The sequence below is a fragment of the Mauremys mutica genome, chromosome 4 (genome assembly GCF_020497125.1).
Source record: "Mauremys mutica isolate MM-2020 ecotype Southern chromosome 4, ASM2049712v1, whole genome shotgun sequence".
NCBI classification, from domain to species: domain Eukaryota; kingdom Metazoa; phylum Chordata; order Testudines; family Geoemydidae; genus Mauremys; species Mauremys mutica.
In genome coordinates, this window is record NC_059075.1 from 119,040,374 (window position 1) to 119,066,529 (window position 26,156).

The 26,156-nt window shown below is 45.7% G+C and overlaps 2 protein-coding genes across 2 annotated transcripts in view; both read left to right on the plus strand.

Moving 5' to 3' along the window:
• Positions 1-26,156, plus strand: part of LOC123369029 (acyl-CoA (8-3)-desaturase-like) — a 95,881-nt gene that overhangs the window by 32,200 nt on the left and 37,525 nt on the right. The gene's annotated exons all lie outside the window — the stretch shown is intronic.
• LOC123368715 (zinc finger MYM-type protein 1-like) lies at positions 4,573-9,836 on the plus strand. Its single transcript, XM_045013762.1, has 2 exons — positions 4,573-4,631; positions 7,479-9,836. Exon 2 carries the CDS (start codon positions 7,497-7,499, stop codon positions 9,669-9,671), a length of 2,175 nt encoding a protein of 724 aa, XP_044869697.1. The 5' UTR covers positions 4,573-4,631; positions 7,479-7,496; the 3' UTR covers positions 9,672-9,836.

A 26,156-nucleotide genomic window follows, 5' to 3' on the forward strand; every position in this document is an offset into this window, starting at 1 on the left:
AATACATTTATTTGGGCATAAGCTTTCGTGGGCTAAAACCCAGTTCATCAGATGCACGGAGTGGAAAATAGAGTAGGAAGATATATATAACAGTACATGAAAAGGTGGGAGTTGCCTTATCAGGTGGGGGGTCAGCTCTAACGAGACAATTCAATTAAAGTGGGATATTATCAACAGGACAAAAAAATCACTTTTGTAGTGGTAATCAGGGTGGCTCATTTCAAACAGTTGATAAGAAGGTGTGAGTAATGGTAGGGGGAAATTAGCATGTGGAAATTAGGTTTTAGTTTTTGTAGTGACCCATCCACTCCCAGTCTTTATTCAGGCCTAATTTGATGGTGTCCAGTTTGCAAATTAATTCCAGTTCTGCAGTTTCTCGTTGGAGTCTGTTTTTGAAGTTTTTTTTGTTGAAGAATTGCCACTTTTAAGTCTGTTATTGAATGTCCAGGGAGGTTGAAGTATTTTCTGACTGGTTTTTTGAATGTTATAATTCTTGATGTCTCATTTGTGTCCATTTATTCTTTTGCATAGAGACTATCCGGTTTGGCCAATGTACATGGCAGAAGGGCATTGCTGGCACATGATGGCATATATAACATTGGTAGATGTGCAGGTGAACGAGCCCCTGATGGTGTGGCTGATGTGGCTAGGCCTATGATGGTGTCCCTTGAATAAATATGTGGACAGAGCTGGCAGTGGGGTTTGTTGCAGAGGTAGGTTCCCGGGTTAGTGTTTTTGTTGTGTGGTGTGTAGTTGCTGTTGAGTATTTGCTTCAGGTTGGGAGGCTGTCTGTAAGCAAGGACTGTACAACCTTTCCTGAAGGATGATCCCTCACTCTCACAGACCTTGGGCGACAGACCTTGGGAGATAGGCCAATCCTTGCTTACAGACTGAGGGTGAAGCTTTATGGAGTGGGAACCAAAAATGGGTCAACAAATAAATCTTTGGAGGCAGCTACAGTCATGGAGGGTGTCAATAAGGGTGAATCTGGAGGCAGTGGGGTTATACAGTGTCATGGAGAGCAAGGCTGGATATAGTCACCATTTCCTTGGAGGTCATGGAGAACAAGGCTCGAGGCAGTGGGATTTTGCAGGGGTCACTAGAACCACACTCTACTGAACAAGCTGGCCCACCAGAAGTACTGCTCCCTTGGTCATTCTGGAGAGGAGCAAGGGTACTTTATGGCCTCTGGAACAACATGGGAAGGTCAGGGCTTTCTAGGAGCTGGGGAACAGCTCTCACCTGCTCCCTGGGGAGCACTTGGGCCACCTCTTTCTTTTGGCCCTTTGCCCATAGCAGTCATGGACAAGAGCAAGAACCAGAGGCCAAAGCCTGTCTACAGGTAGCTAGTAACCAGCATAGAGACTCAAACCTACAATGTTGATGTTAGTGGCACCACAGTCTGAGTTAGCCAGCCCCAGAGAAAGATACCTCCTACAGCCATTTCAGATACAAGCAACAGGCTGCAATGGGATGACATCAGTTTAGGGCCTTTTTTTCTTTTCAGGTGGATTAGCTCAAATGGTAGAGCGCTTGCTTTGTATCAGAGAGGTGATGGGATTGATGCCTGCATTCTTCAGCCTGCTCTGCTGTGGTAGGGGGAGCCACCTCTTTTTTATTGCTTTGCTCAGGACCCTGGAGCCATCTCTGTCTCACTGGCACCAGACACGTCAGCTGAAGGTGAGAAATTAGCTCAAGCAGTAGAGTAAGGATGGTCTAATAGTGGAGGGATTCGGCCATGATTCTGGAGACCCCAGTTTCAATTTCTTGCTCAGTCGACATCTTCCTGTGTGACCATGGAAAAGGAACTTAGGGTCCATCTGCACTGCACTGAAAGCCCAGGCTCAGACTCAGGCCCAAACTCCCCTTCCCTCTACACACAAGTTCCACAATCAATCACTGAAGTGAACTGCGAGACACAACTAGCACGGCCTAACTTCTAACTAATTTATTCTCTATTTGACAAAAATACATGAATGCCCTATTGTTTTAAGAAGCAGGAAAAAGTGTTAAATTGAAGAAATGAAGAAATAATCTTTAAAGGTGCAGGTGCATTTTTTCCCTGAGGACTGCGCTGATCATTGTTATAGCTCTTGATTTGCTATAGGCATCAGGTCTTGGCTGCAGAGTTCAGGAGTGTTCACAGTAATAAACTAATAAAAGAAGGAGACACGTACCAGAGCTTTCTTCATAAGATACAAGAGCCCGCTCCCTTTCTCACTGTAGTCACTGTACTACATTATTCATGACATTGTAACCATTTCCCATTGAATGATTTATTCAGCATGTTTTGTGCTACTGAACCAGCTCCCTGGCTGGCTTCATAAAAGGGAATAGTGTTTAAAAGAGGATGGAAACCCTCAAGCTTCAGCACATTAGCCAACCACTAACTGATATGGTTGGGATGAAACTTCCCTTACGAGCAAGTTATTCAGTAATTGTCCTACTATGGGGTTTCTTCCACCTTCTACCTGACTGGCCACTAAGAGGCAGGATGCTGGACTAGCGGGACCACTGCCCTGATCAAGTATGGTAATTTCTATGTCAGTAAATATATGACAATATTTGTTGGAGAAGCTTGATTAAATAAGGCATCACTCAAGGTTCTGGATAAGTAGATGTGGGCTTTCTGCTATTCTAAGCACAGCAGGGTCTAGGTATTTTCTCTTCCTTCCTGAACTCCTTGAAAAGTGTACTACTTACCTTCTCTTTCTGTTCTGCAAGCGTTGCTTGGGGTACTTCTTTTTCCTCATTAGAAATTACTTATAAATTCACGGGGTGCTCTCTCCCACCTCATACTTTCATACTAAGGACCCTATCCTGCAAACACGTTTAATTCTGAGTGTGTGGGTTGTCCCACAGATTTCAAAAAACGTTAAACATATCTGCAATCAACTCTAAAACCTACATATTTCTCAGAATCCAGAGGATACTTCATCACAATGATAACAACTTAAAGATCCAATTTTTGCTCTACATTGCATTTAAGTATACTTCACAGACTCCATACACTAAGGAGGAGTGAACCAGAGGAGAAAAATAGCTGGTTTGAACTGAAGTTCAAATTTTGAATCAAATTTGAGCCTTTGTTTGAAATTTGGAGTATAACCCCCACTTCTTTCCCCAACAAGCACTTTCCTTTAATAAAAACCAAAACAAACAAAAAAACCTACCTTGGGATTTTTCAAACTACCCAGTCTCAGCTGCGCAGGCAATCTGCAAATCTTGTGGTGACCGTGAGGGCTTCTCCTGGGTCAAAAATGGGAGTAATCCCTCCTGGGGCACATCTGGGCCCGGGAAGCCAAAGTTTTCAATGGATCAGCCTGAAAAAACTTGGAAGACAGAAAACTAGAACTGAGACCACTTCCATGTGAAAATGCCACAGGGCGATTAGGCCTTGACAAAGTATTAGGAAAAGAAAGTTGAACATGTTTTGGAGGTTAGAGTGAAGGAAGTTGGATCAGCTGTGTCGAAAGATGGATGGGTAAAGTGTGAATGATTCACTTTCAATTCTCTTTGTAAAGGGACGGAGGAAGAGGTGAGACAGATGGAGGTTTTCCAAGCTGTGATAGTCCAACACTTTGGATGGACGTAGCTATTAGTATCTGCAGGGCACTAGATTCCTTCTGGCAAACTCCAGTTGTTAACTAGTGTTGCAAAATCTATATTAGTTTTGTAGAAGAGAGGAGCCTGTGAGCATCACAGGGATGATTTTATCTTAAAGCTCAAACTTTTGTGCATAAACATGAAGATTTTTAGCCTCCTAGTAACACTGAGGGGTTTTTTTTCAATGTATGGTAAAGATGAGAGGAGGTAATTTCATCATATCTCAAAACACTGTGAAACTGGTAGCCAGTTTGTTACTATCACAGGAACATGTTATTTAAAAGTGATGGAAATAGTGTAATGGCAGAGTATGGAAAGAGGCCACTTTTCTTATATTGATGTGTCACCACCAAGACTAAAATCAGCCTGTGTTCAAATCAGCCCTCGTGCAGTATTCTTGCCAGCAAGTTAAAAAAGTATGGATTGGATGAATGGACTATAAGGTGGATAGAAAGCTGGCTAGATTGTCGGGCTCAACGAGTAGTGATCAATGGCTCGATGTCTAGTTGGCAGCCGGTATCAAGTGGTCATGGGCGCTGACTTACATGGGGCTCTGGGGCTTTAGCCCCATGAATAAATCCCAAGCAGGGGCTCTGCCCCACCAATGTCCGCCGCCGCCGCCGCCAGGGAGAGAGAGCTTAACTGCCTGAACGCAGGCAGCTGCATCTGCCTGTCTCAGTCTCTTCCTTGCCGCTCAGCAGTCAGCAGTGAGTGCAAGCTGCTGCTGACTGTACCATCTCCGAGGGAGGGGGAGAGGGGAGGGGGGGGGGCCCGCCGTGCTGGTGGCAGCCCTCTCCTCTGCCCCACCCTGGAGGCTGGAGGCTTAAACGCAGGCATGTCTCTCTCCCTTGCCTTGCCTGTTGCCTCTGCTGCTGTTGCTTGCTGGAGCACTGGCCGGGGGAGGGGAGGGGGCTGTGCCATGCTTGGCAGCCCTCCCCGCCCCCCTGCCTGCAGGAGATGCAAAGGGCACTTCCGGCCAGGACTCGGAGACTGACCTCACCCACCTGAGCAGGTCCTGGGCTTCCGTGAGTGTTTGACCCTATGATTCCCCCCCAGCCCCCACTCCTGCCCAACGCTGGGGAAGGGGCAGCCCCATGCCATCCCCTCCCACCGTTCGTCCCCCCCCCCACTGAAGCTACGGTGAGGGGCTGCAGGCTGCAGCAGGGGTCAGGGAGGCAGGAAGCCATATGTGAAGGCAGTGCCCCTCCCCTCCAGCATCCACCCACCACAGGGCAGATGGGGGAGGGGGATTCATAGACCTACCTGAGCAGCTGGGGCTTAGGTGAATTTTATGACACCCTGCTCCCCTGCCCCATAGCCATCACCGTACAGACCCCACTTCTGCCCCATGCTGGGCAAGGGGCAGCCCCATCCACAGTGAAGTTATGGTGAGGGGCAGCAACATGGAAGGCTACCTGTGATGGCAACCCCCACCCCCTAGTACCCATCACAGGGGAGGTGAGTGGGCTTTCTGGACCTGAGGGGCCCTAGGAAGGAACATATGCAGTGACTGTGGTGCAGAGTGAGTGTGCTGTGGGGGGCAGGGGGGAGAGGAGGGGTCCCTCCCCTGGAGCTTGCTGCTGCCAGTGGTGGTGATGGGGAGTCCTCTCTGGCCCTAGCCCTGGGGCAGCCTGTCTGCACCCCAAGTTCCTCATCCTCAGCCCTGCCTCACCCCAAAGCCTGCACCCCCAGCACCGAGCACACTCCTGCACTGTGAACCCCTCATCCCCAGCCCCACCCCAGAACCCTCACCTGAGGGGAAAAACATGCAACTTAAATTTGGTGGTCAGTTTGGAGTATCATTGTATTTAGCACAATATTTGATTATTTTACACCCTTCAAAGTATGTAACTGGTCGTATACAGGTGTTTTCTCTGAATACTGTCTGTGTGCCTCAGTTTCCCCAATGCATTTCTTAAGGCTCTAGATGGTGGGATAAGGGGGTGTGATTGTTGTAAAGACCTAGAGGGCCAGTGTGATGCTGTCTGCACAGAGAATGGCCAACACCCTGTCTCCAGGCAACTGATGGCCTGGGCCACTCTCCTGCAAGGTGCCAACTGAAGGTGTTTGGAGTATCATTGTATTTAGCACAATATTTGATTATTTTACACCCTTCAAAGTATGTAACTGGTCGTATACAGGTGTTTTCTCTGAATACTGTCTGTGTGCCTCAGTTTCCCCAATGTATTTCTTAAGGCTCTAGATGGTGGGATAAAGGGGTGTGATTGTTGTAAAGCCCTAGAGGGCCAGTGTGATGGTGTCTGCACAGAGAAGGGCTGCAACCCTGCCTCCAGGCAATTGATGGCCTGGGCCACTCTCCTGCAAGGTGCCAACTGAAGGTGTTGGAGAACAAAGAGATCAGGTGGCCTCCTAATGCCTGGAAAAAAGACAAAGGCCAGAGAGGAGGGAGAGTCAGTGCCCTGTGCAGACTTTCGGGAAGCGCATGGTGTAGAAGAGGATGCTGGGATGCTCTAGAACAGGGGTTGGCCGCAAGCTGATTTTTCATGGCATGTGGTGCAGGCTGAGCTGCTCAGCCCAACCTCGTTCTGGGGTTCCCTCTGCTGGCCCTTACTAGCCAGAGTTCCCGGAACCCCACTCACCTTGCTTCCAGTTGGAGTTTCAGCGCAGGCCCCCTGCCCTGCTCAGCCCTACCAGCCACCAACTCCACTCACCGCAGCTGCCAATCTGGGGTTCCAGCCTCTGACCTCCTGCCAGCCAGTTATCAAATTATAACTCAGAAGCCTGTGTGCAACTTAAAGTATCTAAATAGGTGCCACCAGACATTGGAAAACTCAACAAGGAAAAGCAAAGGCAAGGATCACAGTAAACTAATAAGATCTGCATTTTAATTTAATTTTAAATATAGCTTCTGAAACATTTTGAAAGCCTTGTTTACTTTACATACAACAGTAGTTGTTATATATTATAGACTTATAGAGATACCTTCTAAAAACAGTCAAATGTATTGGGGGGATGGTTGGGGTCGTAGTTTAGTGGTTTGATCATTAGCCTGCTAAACGGAGGGTTGTGAGTTCAATCCTTGAGGGGGCCATTGGGGGATTGGTCCTGCCATAAGCAGGGGATTGGACTAAATAACCTCCTGAGATCCCTTCGAACCCTAATAATCTATGATTACTGGCACATGAAACCTTAAATTAAAGCATATGCATGAAAACTCAGCACACCATTGCTGAAAGGTTGGTGACCCCTGCTCTAGAACTACTCCATACAAAGACAGTCAGGACTCTGGGGGAGCCTCCTCTCTCTGAGCATACTGTCTCCAGGGCAAGAAACTTACACCTTCCTGGGTCTGACCTCGGAGCATTCAGCATGCGCTGTCCGCACAGGTGGGGCTCCTAGGTAAGCTAGAGGGTCCTGCACCCCAACTCCACAGTCAGACGTGACTCTCAGTCAGTTGGTAATACAGGAGGCTTATTAGATGACAGGAACACAGTCTAAAACAGAGCTTGTAGGTACAGAAAACAGGACCCTTCAGTCAGATCCACTTCTGGGGCTGGGTTCCCCAGCCCCAAGTTCTGGGTGCCTCTCTCTTTCCCCAGCCAGCTCCAAACTGACAGTCCCTCTAGCCCCTCCTCTGGCCTTTGTGTCTCTTCCAGACCAGGAGGCCACCTGATTTCTTTATCCCAACACCTTCAGTTGGCACCTTGCAGGGGAAACTGAGGCACCCACACAGTATTCAGAGAAAACATTAAGAACATTCCCACTTCATCACAACAGGTACAACAAAGTATAATATATTGAAGCAGGCAAGTGCTGCTTCTGACTTTCCACTTTTAATTGACCCTTGTAATCTTGTGGCACCGACGTGTTGTAGCTTCATTTTATCCCAACAACAAATTCTTGATTTGTAGGACCATTAATGATCAACAATGGATAAATTCTTAATAAAGTTACCCAGAGAAAAAGAAGAAAAGGGTAATTCATCAAGTGATGGCCTGAGTTCAACACCCAGCTTTGAAACTGAAGTTATACAAAAGAAAGAAGTGGCAAATCCACAAGATGATAAGAAAAGGAGTTTTCAGCAATCTTGGCTATCAAGATTTAAGTGGTTGGAGTACAATATCAAATTAAACAGAGCTTTTTGCTCAGTCTGCAAAAACTGTTCTGAAAAGAAGATCTTAATATTTTCTACGAAGGCTGAACCAACATTTATTTCATCTGGATTTCAAAATTGGAAACATGCATTGCGTGGTTTTACATCACACGAAAAATCCTCCTGTCACAAGGAAGCAGTAATGAAATATGCTGCTCTGCAATCACAGGTAAATGTTTCTGCACTAGTGTCAGCCAGTTACAGAAAAGAATCGCAGTCAGCTAGGATTGCACTGCACAACATTTTTACCAGTGTTCAGTACCTAGCTCAACAAGGAATAGCACTACGTGGACATAATGACAGTGATTCAAATTTGATGCAGCTCTTGTTGCTACGCAGTACAGATTCTGAGGAACTGAGACAGTGGCTCAATCGCACAAAATACAAGTGGATATCACATGAGGTTATTAATGAAATAATCGAAATGATGGCAATGACGGCGCTAAGAAAAATTGTGCAAAAGATAAAGGCTTCTAAGTTTTATGCCATTGTAATGGATGAGACTACCGATTTGTCAAGAAAAGAACAAGTACGTTTTTCTTTAAGGTTCTTTTCTAGTGAAGACTGGGAGATTTATGAGGAGTTTATTGGGTTTTACCAAACTGACACAATGGATGCTGCTTCTCTTTTCAAAATTGTGGAAGATACACTTCTCAGGTGTGATTTGCCCTTTTCTGATTGCCGGGGGCAGTGTTACGACGGAGCCAGTAATGTGTCTGGCAAATTTACTGGGGTCCAAGCCAGAGTGAAGGAACGAGAGCCGAGAGCAGAATTTGTGCATTGTGCTGCACATTCTCTTAACCTTGCCACGCAGGATGCCCTGCATAATATTCAAGAGTGTCGTTATATGTTTTTTATGGTGAAAGATCTCATCAATGCCTTCAGGGAGTCACCAAAACGTATGGCAGCATTCAGAGAGTTTCAGAGTGAAGGAGAACCTTCTTTACGACCATTGTGCCCAACAAGATGGACACTAAGGATTAGTAGCATTAAATCACTGCTCCAAAACTACAAGGCCATGATGAACTGCCTAGATGAACTTAGTTACTCTTCTGATGAATTTGGCTTAAAATGTAGTGGATTCTCAAAGCAACTTCAATCTTTTTCAACATACTTTATACTAACAGTTCTTGTGAAAGCCATGGGTCTGGTAGAAGAAGCTAATGCACAAATTCAAAGCCCAAATGTGTCATTGACAAGCGTTATGAAGAAAGTTGGCCTATTGCAAGAGGTGTTGAGTGGGATGCGTACTGACTCATCATACAATCGCTTTTGGGAAACAACGGTAGAGAAGGCAAGAAATCTTTATTTAGATGAGCCTACACTCCCAAGAAAACGCAAACCTCCAAGATGGCTCGACCATGGAAGCCTTCCTCACACCTTCAGTGACCCTAAAGATTATTTTCATAAAAAATATGTTGAGATCATTGATGCTTGCAAAGTTGCAATTGAACAGAGGTTTTCAACAGAAAGCTTTACATTCGCAGTAAAATTGGAGAAGCTTATAACTGAGGCAGCAAATGGCTCAAAACAGGACATTGTCCAAATAAGTGAAGCATTCCATGGTGACATCAACATGGAGAAACTATTTCTTCATTTAGAAATGTTGAGTGATATTTGCAGATTGAGAAATTGCCAGCTCACTTCAGTGAGTGAAGTGAAGCAATTTCTAAAACAAAATGAAGGCTTAAGTGACCTGTTGTCAGAAGTTACAATTCTCCTGAAATTATTCTACACAATTCCGACTACAACCTGCACCGCTGAGCGATCATTCAGTTGCTTGCGCCGACTGAAAAATTATTTGCGAACAACAATGAGCCAAGAACGTCTAAATCACTTGACATTTCTGCACGTTCATAAAAACTTTACCTCTGAATTGGACATTGCAAGTCTCCTGGATGACTTCATTTCAAGAACCAAACAACGACAAAAAGTGTTTGCTGCCTCCTAAAGCACATCACAAAAGAAGGGGCTATATTTGTTGCAATTTTAGAAAGTATTTGTTTTGAGGATTATTGAATAAACAGTGTATGGTCGTTTCCATATTCAAAAGAGTATTAATTACTGATATTCTTAGTTAAATAATTTTTTATTATAGTGATATTATGCAATAAAAAGAAACTTAAACGCTTATGGCTTCCAATCCATTTTTACACTATTTAATAAAATATATATATCATCTTACAGGGCGGGGGGGGGGGAGAGGGAGATTACACCCATTCTGGGCCCCACCAAAAATTATACAAACCTGCCGCCTATGCAAGTGGTGTGGCCCAGGGGTCGATCCTGGGGCCAGTTTTCTTCATCAATTATTTTTATCAATGATCTGGATAATGGTCTTAATTGCACCCTCAGCAAATTCGCAGATGACACTAAGCTGGGGGGAGAGGAAGATATGATGGAGGGTAGGGATAGGGTCCAGAGTGACCTAGACAAATTGGAGGATTGGGCCAAAAGAAATCTGATGTGGTTCAACAAGGACAAGTGCAGAGTTCTGCACTTAGGAAGGAAGAATTCCATGAATGCTATAGGCTGGGGACAGACTGGCTAAGCAGCAGTTCTGCAGAAAAGGACCTGGGGATTATAGTGAATGAGAAGCTGGATATGAGTCAGCAGTGTGCCATCATTGCCAAGAAGGCCAATGGCATATTGGGCTGTATTAATAAACAGGAGCTTTGCCAATAGATCGAGGGAAGTGATTATTCCCCTCTATTTGCCACTGGTGTGGCCACATCCAGTTTTGCATCCAGTATTGCATCCAGTTTTGGTCCCCCCACTACAGAAGGAATGTGGACAAATTGGAGAGAGTCCAGCAGAGGGCAACAGAAATGATTAGGAGGCTGTGGCATATGACTTATGAGGAGAGGCTGAGGGAACCGGGGTTATTTAGTCTGCAGAAGAGAAGAGAGGGGGGATTTAATAGCAGCCTTCAACTACGTTAATGGAGGTTCCAAAGAGGATGGAGCTCGTCTGTTCTCAGTGGTGGCAGATGACAGAACAAGGAACAATGGTCTTAAATTGCAGTGGGGAAGGTCTAGGTTGGATATGAGGAAAAACTTTTTCACTAGGAGGGTGGTGAAGCACTGGAATGGGTTACCTAGGGAGGTGGTGGAATCTCCATCCTTAGAGGTTTTGAAGCCCCAGCTTGACAAAGCCCTGGCTGGGATGATTTAGTTGGTGTTGGTCCTGCTTTGAGCAGGGGGTTGGACTAGATGACCTCCTGAGGTCTCTTCCAACCCCTAATATTCTATGATTCTATGATAACATCACAGGTCTCTCCTGGAAATAGGCCCTGCCAGCAGTATGAAGCCTGGATGCAATAAAAGGGAAAAAAAGTATGTTTGGCCCTGATGGAAAGGTCTTGTATCTGCTGCAGAAAGGATCTGGATTAGCCTAAGCACTAACAACCCTAAAATGAATCAATCCTGAACTAGGAACCCTAAAATGAGCCAATCCTGAGGAAGAGAACTGGTTGGAATTTAATCTCATTTCTTTGTTTGATAAAGTTCAATCCCAGGAAATGGGTGAGTTTTGTCCCTACAAAGTAAGGCAAAGTATAGATTTTAGATCAATAGAACCTGAAAGTGTCAGTGACCTGTTACAAGTGTCTTCTTTTTATACTAGATATTGTAATGGAATTACTTCTTCTAGTATAAAAACAAGGAGTCTGGTGGCACCTTAAAGACTAACAGATTTATTTGGGCATAAGCTTTCGTGGGTAAAAAAACCTCACCTCTCTAGTATATTATGATCTATGTCTTGATTTTCATCCCACTTACACTAGTCTTACCCAGTGTAATTCCACTTACTCATGATTCTCACAAGTGTGCAAAGGGAATCGAGCCCCTAATTTTGAAAAGGTGCATAATGCACTAGAAATGGAAAATGCAAATATAAAATATTATAAACTCTTTACTAGATGTCCATCATCATGGTGTCTAGGCATGACAGGTGGGGAGGTGAGAGAGGGGGGATCTGAAACCCCAAGGTGAATCAACACTGAACAGAAGGTTCCTTACACTCCGTTTAACAATCTGTGATGTTGTTTTTCTTCACAGCAACTGTAGATGGCAGCCAAGACAATCCTTGATGGTTTCTATAGTGAAGTTTTTCCCAGACTGTTGCTGTCAATTCAAAAGGGAACATTCTGAATACATTTATTTCACATAGATGAAAGCAAACTGAGCACTGAACTGTCCACAGACTTTGGGAATTAAACACCAGTGTGGCTCACTGACAACCTGGGTTACTTTTGGGTGACTGGAAATATCTCCACTGGAAAAAGTATTTGCAGAAAACAAACACAATAGGAAAATGCTAGTTACTGAATGTGAAGCATTATCAAGGTCTGTAGCCCCATGGGCCATGAGATTCATGCTGTTCTGGATACGATAGAAAAACACTCAAGGACGGATCCAATGCCAAACAACATGCAAGAGGTTTCTTTTACTACCCTCAGTTAGGAATCTACAATGCTGAAACCTCGCATTTAGCAGTCCCTGATTTCTCTGGGTCACAGTTGCCCAAGGCTCAATTTTGAAATTTTGTCCTCTCTGCAGGCCCCAGACACCATGGTCTAAATTTAGTTGCCGCCTTTTGTGAGGTGAAAATGGGTATACTTCAATGCTATGAAAGCAGAATTACTATGGGGGTATATACTGACCCAACCAGGGAAAACTCTCTGCACAGACTGTTTTAGCCATGGGCAGAAGTAATCTATGCAAGGGATGGAATTCCCATACCATAGATCACGTGAGTTTCAATGTGCTGACCATATCCTCCCAGATCAGAGTACACTTTTCTAGGCTCTTTCACCGAAACCGGAGGAATGCATTTCGGAGGACTGTGTCACTCCACACGTCATACATACGGAAACACAAGAGCGGTGACTTTGATTTGACTACTTGACATCTGAAAGGTTTAAAAAAGAGGTTGGGTTTGTACTGAGGTTTCAGCAAGTTCTTCCTTAGAACTAGTTCCTCTCTCCTGATTCAGAGCTGAGTTTTATACTCTGGTTGTGAATCTGGCCAGCTGAAGTTCCCCTGTGCTAGAAATTTCCCATGTAGAGTAGAGCTGGTGCAGGCAGAAGGATTACCCCACTGCAGGCAGTGCCTTGCCTGTATAGCCTAGCAGAGTGTCCACAGCCAGAGAACCACTGTACTTTTGATGCAGCAAGATGCCACACTGGCCCTTAAAGCCGTGAGTACACAAGTGCAAATTAGGATAGTCCCGAGGCTTTTCTAATTTGCGGTGGGGCTGAAGAGACCCTCAACTGGCATAAAACCGCCTTTACTCCCTCCACCCCAGCTTCAGTCCTGTCCAGGGCCGGATTATGACCTTCTGAGGCCCTAAGCTATGTCAAGTGTAAGAGGCCCCATACCATAAAAAAAAAAAAAAAAGAATTAATTTGTTTTCACAGAAAGGACATTGAATATATAAACATGAAAGCTTTATATTTGAATACATACAAAGGTGAAATTGTAAAAATAGAATAATAATCTTCATTTTCAGCAGCCCTCTCTGTAACAATGACATCATGACAAAAAAAATTGGAGACAAATTCTTTGAACTAATTGCGTATGTAAGTAAAATAGAAGTAAACAATACAATATAAAAATACAAAATAAAAAAAATACAGTAAATAATACAATTTACTAGAAGAGTTCTCAGGAAATTTTTCTTCTCTGTTGGGGCATCTAAACAGTGAAATTCCTTTTCTGAATGCACAATGAGACTCAGAGCAGAGGTGGCCAAACTGAACCGGAGAAGGAGACAGAATTTACCAATGTACATTGCCAAAGAGCCACAGTAATATGTCCGCAGCCCCCCATCAGCTCCAGCCCTCAGCTCCCAGCACCTCCCACCCACCAGCAGACCCGCCGATCGGCACCTCCCCCTCCCTCCTCACACCTCCTGATTAGCTGTTTCATGGAGTGCAGGAGGCTCTGGGAGAAGCGGGGGGAGGAGTGAGGGCATGACAGGCTAAGGGGAGGGGGGCGGGAAGGGGTGGAGTGGAGTGGGGGCAGAGCCTGGGGCATAGCTGGGGGCTGAGCAGTGAGCACCCCCCAGCACATTGGAAAGTTGGCACCTGTAGCTCCAGCCCCGGAGTCGGTGCCTATACAAGGAGCCGAATATTAACTTCTGAATAGGTTGGCCACCCCTGTCTTAGAGGATATAAGATGGCAATAGAGGATATGAGAGGCAATAGAGTATATAGGATGCGGATAACCCACAAGCTTAAAGCTCAACTGTTAGTTATATTGCTATGAATTGCACCTTGGTAATAAGCAAACCATCAGAAAATTGTATGCACGATGCATTTTTCCAATAAATTGATTTGTTTTTTTATAGACAGTTATGCTGAATTATCTAATATTGGTACTAAAATTAGTATCAGAAAGTTTTTATTGAAACCAGTAAAAAAAAATTTATATCTATACAACAACAAATTGTGTGTGTGTGGATATATAATTTTTTTTTCACCATGAATAAGAAAAATTATCCTTCTTTTCATGTGAATAAATGGAAAAAAACATTTGATTAATTTTATTAGGGAAATACAAAGTTTATCCACATTATATATAAAATATATATACAAATGTTTATTCTGATTTAATTTTCGCCACAAAACAATGAATTGTTGGGATTTTTCTTTTGCCATACTATAAAAATGCAATGTATTATGCATATGATACATGATTTACAAGTCTATATAAGAATTTTTACATCACATACTGCCTATAATAAAATATTATCTTGCATGCTCCAAACCTGCCAAGCAGGGCCGCCCAGAGGATTCAGGGGGCCTGGGGCAAAGCAATTTCGGGGGCCCCTTCCATAAAAAAAGTTGCAATATTATACAATACTATATTCTCGTGGTGGCCCCTGTGGGTCCCGGGGCAAATTGCCCCACTTCCCCCCCCCCCATGGGCGGCCCTGGGAAAAATAAACCTTCCGCATCTCGGCACAAACCCAGTTTTGAGAAAACTTCTTTACAAGGTATCACTGGTTCTCAGCATCAGCTAGTGCTAAAAGGCACTGAAGCTCATTAAAAGGGTTGGACAAATATTTCCATCAAAACTTTTTTTGGATCGAAAACTAAGGGTTTTTAAAAAGCAGAAAAAAATCATGGCCAATGGCTGCTTTCCTTCAAAATTTGTTGTGTTTTTTTTAATTGAAAAGCTGAAATTAGTCTGCCAAAACCTGAATATGGTTTGGGGTTTCAGAAGTGTGGGGCCAAATATTTGCTGCTTGCTGTGTTTGATTGTTTAAAGAAACAATAAAAAAAATCTGCTTAAAAAAAATCCAAAAGTTTTGAACCACCTCAGCTTGTGACCAAACGCCTGAGCCCATCCAGTCAGAGATTTTTCCAGGTTTCTGATACTCTGCTGGCTTCCTTGACTCATATCTGTCTCCATAACTTTGGGTTCATTTAGCTTAGAAAATAAGAACAGCCATACTGGGTCAAACCAAAGGTCCATCCAGCCCAGTATCCTGTCTACCGACAACGGCCAATGCCAAGTGTGCCAGAGGGAGTGAACCTAACAGGTAATGATCAAGTGATCTCTCTCCTGCCATCCATCTCCACCCTCTGACAAACAGAGGCTAGGGACACCATTCCTTACCCATCCTGGCTAATAGCCATTAATAGACTTAACCTCCATGCATTTAGCTGTTTCCTAGAGACTGGCTCCATGGGGTCCCTCACAAACTGGAGATGGTTACTGTGGGTTTGTCTTTAGTATAGCTTGTGTACCTACTCCACGAACTGAGCATTTGAGCTTGTTCCAGAATCTGGGATGAGCCTATGTTGTGAAAACTGAAATACTCAAAATAGCAAATGCATGTGAATGGACACAGGGTGCTAAAATTAAATTAACCCAGGGGTTCTCAAACAGGGGGTCGGGACCCCTCAGGGGGTCACGAGGTTATTACTGGGGGTTGCGAGCTGTAAGCCTCCACCTCAAACCCTGCTTTGCCTCCAGCATTTAGAATAGTGTTAAATATATAAAAAAAGTGTTTTTAATTTATAGGGGGGGGGGGTCGTACTCAGAGGTTTGCTATGTGAAAGGAGTCACCAGTACGAAAGTTTGAGAACCACTGAATTAACCCCTCTGAAGTCTCAGGGAATGCGGGGTGGGGGGGTCTCCCTTGGTAGGGTTGGGAAGGAGGTAGGTGGTGTAGGATATTGCTCTTCTCATCTGATCCCTCCCCCACTGGCTAATTTTAAATGAAGCTACCCTCCCCTGATATGAATCTCCCTATGGCACTGAAGTTAAATATAGACTATAATTTGGCATTTGAGAAGTGAAAGGGATGGCAGCCCTAATGGAAAAGCTAACAGCTTGGCTCTTCTGCAAGCCTCAAACTGCTAAATGAGCTTTAGGGTAGGGAAGGCTGTGCCTCCCAAACAGCCTGGCCCTGACCCTATCCAACACCCACCCACTTCCTGCCCCCTGACTGCCTGCCCCCCCACAGAATCCCCAACCCATCCTGCTCCTTGTCCCCTCACCATCTCCCAGATACCCCCCCTAACCACCACCCTGGGACCCCACCCCTGCTCCCTGTCCCCTGACTGCCCCAACCCCTATCCACCCCACCCTCCCGCTGAGTCCTGACAGACCTCCGGAATGCCCACAATCCAACCCCCCCATTCCCTGTCCCCTGACCGCCCCCCCAACATCTGCCCCCCTCCCTGTCCCCAGACTGTCCTCAGGACTACCTGCCCCTTTTCCAACCCCCCCAGCCCCTTACCCCTGGCTCTCCCCTCACCCAGAGCCTCAGCACATCCAGGAGCATCCCTGGACAGCGCTGCAGTGTGGCTCCGGCGGGGCCTGAGCTCCTCCCCACTCAGAGCCGCATGGTAAGGGGGCGGGGCTGCAAGCTTCAGCGGGGCCTGAGCTCCCTCCGGTTGGCCTGGAGCTCGCAGCCCCACCCCCTTACCACACGGCTCTGAGCAGGGCCCCACCCAAGCCATGCTGCAGCTGTCCAGGGACGTTCCTGGATGCGCTGAGGCTCCGGGAGAGGGACAGAGGTGGGGTTGGGTCAGGGCCGGGGACAGGGCTGGGACGGGAGCCTCAGCCATTCTCATGGGGGCCCCTGCAGAGCCCGGGGCCTGGGGCAAATTGCCCCACTTGCCCCTCTCCCCCTCCCCCGGGCAGCCCTGCTGCCAAGCAGAAAATCCCAGTCTTTTTTCTAGGCAGACATCTCTCTTCATGTTCGCTTCTCTATCCTCTGTCTCACTGAAGACCACTAATTAATCTCATGTAAACACCTTGGACACACAGAGTGACAACAAGCTATATGCATGAAAGAGAAGGAAAAAATTTACCAGAAAAAAGACTGGTAATCTCTAGATAGGCATTGAGAAAGTGAGAAAAACTAGCCTATATTCAAGCAAATATAATGAAATGTATAGGCTTTAATAGCTTAGAAATCATATATGCACATAGTTTGAAATAACTTGCTCACCAAGTACTCCGAATATTTTGATATATATGTATATCTTCCTTCACTTCACTCAAAACCCTCTATTTGTCCTTTCGTCAGCACTTTGACATTTACTGTGAAGGTTCCCGAAACTGACAGAGGGAAGCCAACACAAATTTATCCTCCTCTAGATCCACTTGACTCAAGTCTATAAGACGATCACCTGCAAACTCAATCATGTGAAGCATGGGTAGCTCATGAAGCAGAAAGCAGCATGCGCACTAAAATATACAATTGTACATATGTACAGATCCAAAGAAGAAAGACCACACTAACATACGAGTAGGAGCTTGGCAGGATTGCTTCACGACACTGCCCTCTCTGACCTCACTTTTTTCCCGATTTTATCAGCAGTGAGAACATTAATTTTTTTATTTATTTAAATAAGTTATGAAGAGACAGTCAGAATTCTAGCAGGAGCAGGTGGCCGCAAAACGCTGCCTTGGGAGACTGATAGTAGACTAGTTGTAGAAATAGTAATTTCACAAGTACAATTATTGTTTTTTTCTCAGCCCTGGCCTCCTGCCTGTCAATAATGAACAATTAGTGAAGGGTAAGGGTATGGGTATTTGTGTAGCCAGATATGTATATTTTTGTCATATTTGAATGAAAATGTCTCTATATAGAAAGAATATTCTTTTTCTCATATCTCCTTTATTTATCAACTGATTTTGATAAAATTTGAAATGGAGTCAGTTCTTTTCTTTTTTAGAGGCCTCTCATATTGTGAGGCCCTAGGCTGTAGCTCAGTTCTTATACCTTAATCCAGCACTGGTCCTGCCCCAAGCACCACTCAGCCCAACCCAAGGATCATCCTTAATACTTGATTCAAATCAGGCCAAATCCTAAGAGCCGCTGAGCACTATATTTTGCTCTCAATAGGTCCTTTGTCATGCTCTCACTCTGCACAAATCCTCCTTCATAATACAAGAACCAGGGGACATTCAATGACACTGAAAAACAACACATTTAAACTGATCAAAGGGGAAGTATTTGTTTCAAACACAGAAATCACCTGTGGAACTCATTACTAGCAAATATTGCGTCCAGAAACATGTAAGGATTAAAAAAAAATGAATGTTCTCCTTCGAGTGACTGAGCACATATACATTCCACTGTAGGTGTATATGCACCCAATGCACTCAAGTCAGATTCTTTCAGCTACATCTGCAGCAGCATATGCACCCCTTCTGTCTTCATGCACCAAGCCGAGGATAAAAAGGGGCATGGTTGCTGCCTCTTTCTCAGTTCCTTCTGACCACTGTGGGGAAGAGCTGGAGCTCACTGTCGCTCTTTGAGTTTTGGTTAACCAGCCTTCAGGAATTCTCATATTGTCTGTAGTTGTTGCTTAATTTAGTGTAGTTAGTAATGTAGTGGTTTATCTGGTGTTTGTGGCACTCTATACCTCATGGGAGTGCCCTGTATCCCCCATATTAATAATTTGCATATAATTATGATATTGCATTGTGACGGGGTGAACTCACCCCACACTGGACTGGGAAGGGTTAACTCCTCACTGTGGGAGAGGAAGCCACACACCCACGTCCCTACCAGGCATGCTCCAGGCAGGGGTGGCTCCAGGCCCTAGCACGCCAAGCGCGTGCTTGGGGCGGCATGCCGCAGGGGGCGCTCTGCCGGTCGCCGAGAGGGCAGCAGGCGGCTCCGGCGGACCTCCTGCAGGGTCCGCTGGTCCCACGGGTTCGGTGGAGCATCCGCAGGCATGCCTGTGGGAGGTCCACTGGAGCCGCGGGACTGGCGACCGGCAGAGTGCCCCCCACGGTGTGCCGCCGTGCTTGGGGCAGCGAAATGGCTAGAGCCGCCCCTGGCTCCAGGTGTAGCAGCAGTATAAGAGGGAACCCAGAGACCCCAAATACGCACTACTCAACTATTGAGAAAGAAGCCTTGGCCATTAAGTGGGCCATAGAAGCTCTGCGGTATTATCTGTTAGGAAATACATTCTGACTGATCACTGACCATGCGCCCTTGTGATGGTTGAATAGCATGAAGGATACAAACCCACGAATCATGCACTGGTATCTTGCCCTACAACCATATGACTTTCAGGTACTACATCACCCTGGGAAACTGCATGCCAATGCCAATTTTTTTTTTTAGCATAACAGAGGAGGGGAGAAAGAAAGAGCCCCCACCAGATACCCTCTTGAGGGAGAGGGTGTATGATGGGGTGAACTCACCCTGCACTGGAGGGGAAGGGTTAACTCCTCACTGTGGGTAGAGGAAGCCATGCCCTCAAGTCCCTACCGGGCATGCTCCAGGTGTAGCAGTAGTATAAGAGGGAGCAACCCGGCTCAGTCTGGGCTGACTGCCAAAGAGGAAGGATGCTCCTTGCTGGCTCATGCCCAGGAACCACTGAAGCCCCGAACTGCAGAAGCCAGATGCGCTGAGACCCACACGGATGCCCAGCTACCTGTGGACACCCCAGGGAGGTCCAGGCTACAAGAAGTTGCACCGGCCGAAGAACCCAGAGATGGCAAAGATGCACAGATCACAGATGGGAGTGACAAGATAGCAAGTAGCCCGGGGGGGACAAGTCATTGTCCTGAGGCCAGTCAGCATGTTGACGGATACCCACTAACCCAGTGACAGACTCACTCGCCACTGCAAGGGCCCTGGGTTGGGACCTGGTGGAGCAGGGAGGGCCTGGGTCCCCCTACCTGGCCGCCACCCCCCCCTTCTGGGAGGTGTCCCACACTTCCCCCCACCCCAAGCAGCTGCTTGACTCTACAGCCTCGCTCGGAGGGCAACTTTATTGAATCCCAGCACTAGCCCATGCAACACTGCCCAGAGTGTTTTTATTGACTCCTGCTGCTAGGCCCTACAGCGCCACCCAGAGGGCCACCCTATTGACTCTGGCTGCTGGGCCATACAGCTGTGCCCACAGGGATATCTTCATCGACTTGGGCCACTAGACCTGGATACCAAGGAACCCAGTGGATCATTAATGACTTTGGCCACTACACCTTACTGCCCTGTAGACCCAGGGTATCTCTATTAACTTCGGCCATCGGGCCTTATTGCCTTGCAAACCCCAGGGTACCCCTATGGTCTCTGGATGCTAGGCCTTACTGCCTCGCAGAGAAGGGCTGCCCCCCAGATGTGGGTCACATGACCCGATTGCCCTTGGACCAAGGCAATTCCATAGACTCCAGCCAGTAGGCCTTAAAACCCTGCGGATCAGGGCATCTCTATGGACTCCTGCCCTTAGGCCTCATGGCCTGGAGATCAAGATCAGTGGATGGGGTCTCTTCCACCCCATCACATGCATATAAAACATGCCTTGTAAGGTATCATGAGAAAGGCTATGATCCTTTGAAACCCATTGTTCCAACTAAATATGTATATCATTAATGCATATGAAGTTATGAGAATTGTGTTGTATGGTTGTCACCAAAATATGTTGTGGGTTTGGGAAGAGCCAGATATTAGCTCCCCCAAAGACAATAGCAAGGGAGGTAACCAATGCCTGGGCAGGTGCCAAACAGACATCACCAGCCATTGTCCATCAGAAGAGTTAAAATTCAATGGCTCACTCACAGGAGACATACTGGGGGTATTGCTTCACCTTGCGACTCAGCAATGCCCACCAGATATTCCTGGTGGACTTATGTTCTCCAAGCACAGGGACTAAGGGTATAACACACAACACAGGTATGGTGGTTAAGGACAGTCAGGAGGAGGCACCAGTTTGTTATTTTCTGTTTGCTTATTTTGGGAAAGGGAAGGAGGGACAGAAAAGCAGGAAAATCAGTGAAAGCAGCGAAGCCACTATGAAGCTGGAGCTGTTTAGACTGCAGGTTGCAGAATAAGAAAGGGAGCCCCAGAGAATATTGGAGCTAAAGGATCTCAAGATAAAAGAGAAAGAGAGAATCTGAGAACCAGAAACAAACACATCTAAGGGCCCCAGAACTAAGAGCTAGAGAATCTGAGGAGAAAGAAAGAGATAGAAAACACCAACTGGACTTCCTAGAGAAGCAGAACCAGAACACACTGACCCCAACGATTCCCACCACTCCAAAAATCCTCAATTGGGACCATTTATGTCCTGCATACAGTGAAGCAGATGATGTTTCTGAATATTTAACTACTTTTGAAAGGCTGCATGAAGTGCATGAAATCCCTTACGCCAAGAGAGTTTCTACCTTGATTGTGAAATTAACTGATAAAGCTCTAAATGTATTGAATGAAATGCCTATTGAGGAGGCTTTAGACAATTATAAATTCAAAAACACTGTTTTGCAAAGGTTTTAGATTATCCCTGAAACATATAGAGTTAAATTTAGGAATCTTAAGAGGGATATTGTCAAGTATCAGGGATATTGACATGAATAATGAGGGGATATTGGCATGAAAGAGGGATATTGGCATGAATAATGGGGAATATGTGAACAAAATGAAAAAGTCTCTCTTTTGCTCAGCTGCAAAACCCTGGACCCACCCTAGAAAGCATAAAGAAATATCTTCTAGAGGGAACCCCAGCCAAGGGGGATAAGAAGTTTTTTGAGGAGCACGGGAAATTGTATAGAGAGGCTCCTGTGGGAAAAAACAAAAGCACTGGGCAGCCCTTTAAGCAGTTGGTTATACCCAGCCACACTGTGGGAAACTAATGCGGCTCGCACATGATAGTCCTTTTGCTCCTCACTTGGGGGTACAGAGAACATATGACAGGCTAAAGAGAATTTTCTACTGGCCAGGAATACAGACTGGTGTAAAAGATTATTGCAGGTCTTGTGTATTGTGATACCTGTATGACCTCAGAAAGTTCCTCTGTGTCCCTTGCCCATGATACAGGAAGCATTCCTAAGGGTAGCCATGGGCATAGTGGTCCCTATGCAGCATCCCACCCAGAGAGAGAACAGGTATATCTTAGTAGTAGTGGATTTTGCCACCAGGTATCCTGAGGCAGTTGCTCTGACTCATATTGAAGCTGAGACTGTGGAAAGGACCCTTCTCACTATATTCAGCAGAGCGGGTTTCCCTAAAGAGATTTTATCTGATCGAGTGGCAAATTTCATGTCACAACTTTTCAACAAGCTGTGGAAGTTGTGTGGGGTGAAACAGTTTAAAACTGCCCCATATCACCCACAGGCCAATGGCTTAGTGGAAAGGTTCAATGGGACCTTAAAATCCATGCTAGGGATGTACACCAAGAAAAGGGTCCAAAATTGGGATGAGTTATTGCCATTTCTGTTGTATGCATACAGGGAGGTACCCCAAGATTTCACAGGGTTTTCCCCATTTGATCTTTTGTATGTAAGAAAAGTAAGGGGGCCCTGTCATAGGTTTCACCCCCACTCTGAACTTTAGGGTACAGATGTGGGGACCTGTATGAGAACCCTTAAGCTTAATTACCAGCTTAGATCTGGTTGCTGCCACCACCCAAATCATTTAAAACATTTATGAATCATTTGGGAAACTCTGTCTTCCCCCCACAAAATCTCTCCCTCCCAAGTACTGTAATCCTTCCCTGGGTGACCTTGAGAGACTTCACCAATTTCCTGGTGAACACCGATCCAAACCCCTTGGATCTTAAAACAAGGGGAAAAAATCAATCTGGTTCTTAAAAAGAAGACTTTTAATTAAGGAAAAGGGGTAAAAGAAATACTTCTTCAAGATTAGCATACAAGCTACTCTCACAGACAACAGATTAAAAACACAGAGGATGTTCCCCTGGGCAATGTGTTACACAAAAGAAAGTTAGTTACACAAAAGAAAACCCAATTTGATTATCCCTGTAATGCAAAAAGACAAAGTAACAAAAGGAAATAAACATAAGCTAATTCATTCCTTCTCTAATACTACCCTGGGTGATTCCTTGATCTTTTCACTCCGGCACAGAATTTAATGAACAGAACAAAGGAAAAACTTCCCTCCTTCCTCTTGAAACATCTTGTCCATCCATTGGTTCCTCTGGTCAAGTGTAATCTAGGCTGGGTGAACTTCTTAACCCTTTACTGTCTGTTTATGACACGCCCCCCAAATCATAGTCAGTGCTGGACCACACTGGCTGTGATTTTCTTCCTAGAAATTTAGAATAAACAGATTAATAAACACATGCACCTGTACATATACTACTGATTATGTAAAAACTAATAAGATTTTTCACATTTCTAGGACATTCTGGGAAACTTTCACAGGAGAGTGCATCAGCCACTTTGTTAGAAGCTCCTGAAATGTGTTGTATTTCAAAATCAAAATCTTGGAGAGCTAAACTGCACCAAAGAAGTTTTTTGTTATTTCCCTTGTGGTATGAAGCCACTTCAGCGCAGTATGGTCAGTTTGTAGCTGGAAACGCCCTCCCCAAATGTATGGGCGTAGCTTTTCCAGCGCGTACACAATGGCATAGCATTCTCTTTCACTGATTGACCAGTGGCTTTCCCTCTCAGACAGTTTCTTGCTGAGAAACACGACAGGATGGAATTCTTGATCCGATCCTTCCTGCATTAAAACTGCTCCCATGCCATGCTTGGACACATCTGTGGTTACTAGGAATGGTTTGTCCAAGTCTGGGGCCCTTAGCACAGGGTCAGACATGAGTGTCACCTTAAGCTGGTTAAAGGCCTTCTGACGCTCATCAGTCCACTGAACTGCATTTGGCTGTGTCTTTCTGGTCAGGTCTGTCAGTGGGGCAGCGATTTGGCTGTAGTGTGGTACAAATCGCCTGTAATATCCGGCCAAGCCTAAGAAGGATTGGACCTGTTTCTTTGACTTTGGGACAGGCCACTTTTGGATAGCATCCACCTTGGCCTGTAAGGGGTTGATAGTTCCTTGACCCACCTGGTGTCCAAGGTAAGGCCCTCTGTTTAGGCCTATTTGACACTTTTTAACCTTAACAGTTAGTCCTGCCTGCCTGATGCGCTCAAAGACTTTTTCCAGGTGCTCCAAGTGTTCTGCCCATGAATCAGAAAAAATAGCCACATCATCAAGGTAGGCAACTGCAGATTCTCCCAGTCCCACTAGGAGACCATCTACAAGTCTTTGGAAGGTGGCGGGTGCATTTCGCAGCCCGAATGGGAGCACATTAAATTCATACACAATGCTTCCATTTTATGGGCCTGGAGCGCCTTTAAGACCATGACTTGGTCTCCTAATTTGAAGGACCATTCTCTGGAATGTTTATCATACCAGGCCTTTTGCTTTTCTTGAGCATCCTTTAGGTTTTCTTTAGCAAGGGCTAAAGAGTGTCAGAGGGTGCTTTGTAGGTTGCTTACAAAGTCTAGAATGCTAGTTCCTGGAGAAGGTGTAAACCCCTCCCATTGCTACTTCACCAACTGTAATGGCTCTTTAACCTCGCAGCTATACACAAGTTCAAATGGTGAAAACCCTAAACTGGGATGTGGTACAGCCCTGTAGGCAAAAAGCAACTGCTGCAACACTAGGTCTCAATCATTGGAGTGTTCATTTACGAATTTACGTATCATGGCCCCCAAAGTTCCATTAAACCTCTCCACCAGGCCATTGGTTAGATGGTGGTACGGGGTGGCAACCAAGTGGTTTACCCCATGAGTTTTCCACAGTTTTTTCATGGTCCCTGCCAGGAAATTAGTTCCCGAATCTGTAAGGATGTTGGAGGGCCAACCTATCCTGGCAAAAATGTCTGCTAATGCCTGGCACACACTTTTAGCCCTGGTGTTGCTTAAGGGTACTGCTTCTGGCCATCCATCGGGTGGCAAAATCCATGAAAGTTAGTATGTACTGCTTTCCTCTGGGTATCTTTTTTGGAAAAGGACCCAGAATATCCACAGCTACTCGCTGAAAGCATACCTCAATTATGGGGAGTGGCTGGAGACAGGCTTTGACCTGGTCTTGGGGTTTTCCCACTCATTGGCACACCTCACAAGACCGGTCATAATTAGCAACATCCTTGCCCATTCCTTCTCAGTGGAAGGACTTCCCCAATCGGTCTTTGGTTCTGTTAAACCCAGAATGATCACTAGGATGATCATGGGCTAAGCTCAAGAGCTTTACCCGGTATTTAGTTGGAACTACCAACTGTCTTTGAGGATGCCAGTCTTCCTGGTGTCCACCAGAAAGAATATCCTTATATAAAAGTCCTTGTTCTACAACAAACCGGGATCGGTTAGAAGAGCTGAGAGGCGGTGGGGTGCTCCGTGCCACCACCCAAGCTTTCTGAAGGCTGTCATCTGCTTCCTGCTCAGCCTGGAACTGTTCTCTTGATGCTGGAGACATCAGTTCCTCCTTGGACTGTGGACTTGGGCTTGGTCCTTCTGGAAGCGATGCAGGTGATGGGGTTGTTTTCGTTGACTCTGGGGTGGGGATGTCCCTGTATCACTGGGATTAGCCTATGACTAATGAGCTGAGTCCCTAACAATCCAGTTTGCTTCAAGGCATACAGAAATCAACAACCAATGGGCCCCTCTCCCCCAGCAGGCTCCGTGTGACTCCATGAAGCCATGAGCCCAATGCTACAGCTGAGGGTCCTGGAAGCCAATAAATAACTAGAAACCCAGATTTGCATTATTTTACCCTGTTCCTCCCTATTTGGGATCCCAACCTGCAGCCATCCCTCAGGACACTTATGTTTTTGCTGGGCTCCATGCTGATTTGATCTGGTGCCAGCTCCCTGATCAGCAACGAGCTCATGTATTTTCTCACCAGTGCCTTGTTGACGTGGAATGTGACAAAGGTCTCCTGTGGATGCAGGAGGAAATAGGGGCAGAAAAGCACACACCTGGGATGAGCACAAGCCAGATACCATGTTAACCCCTTACTGAGGGAGATCATCATGGTTGCTAAGTGGCTCTGACTGGTCCCCTCCTCCTTTCTCTGCCTAAGCTCATGCTGACTTTTTCTTCTTCTTTTCTTTTGGCTTTTGTGGTGAACATTCCAACATGAAGAGTAGAGGGAAAATTCACTCAGTGAAAGGGAATGCAGGAAAAATACAGAAAACAAACCACTCCTGCACAGT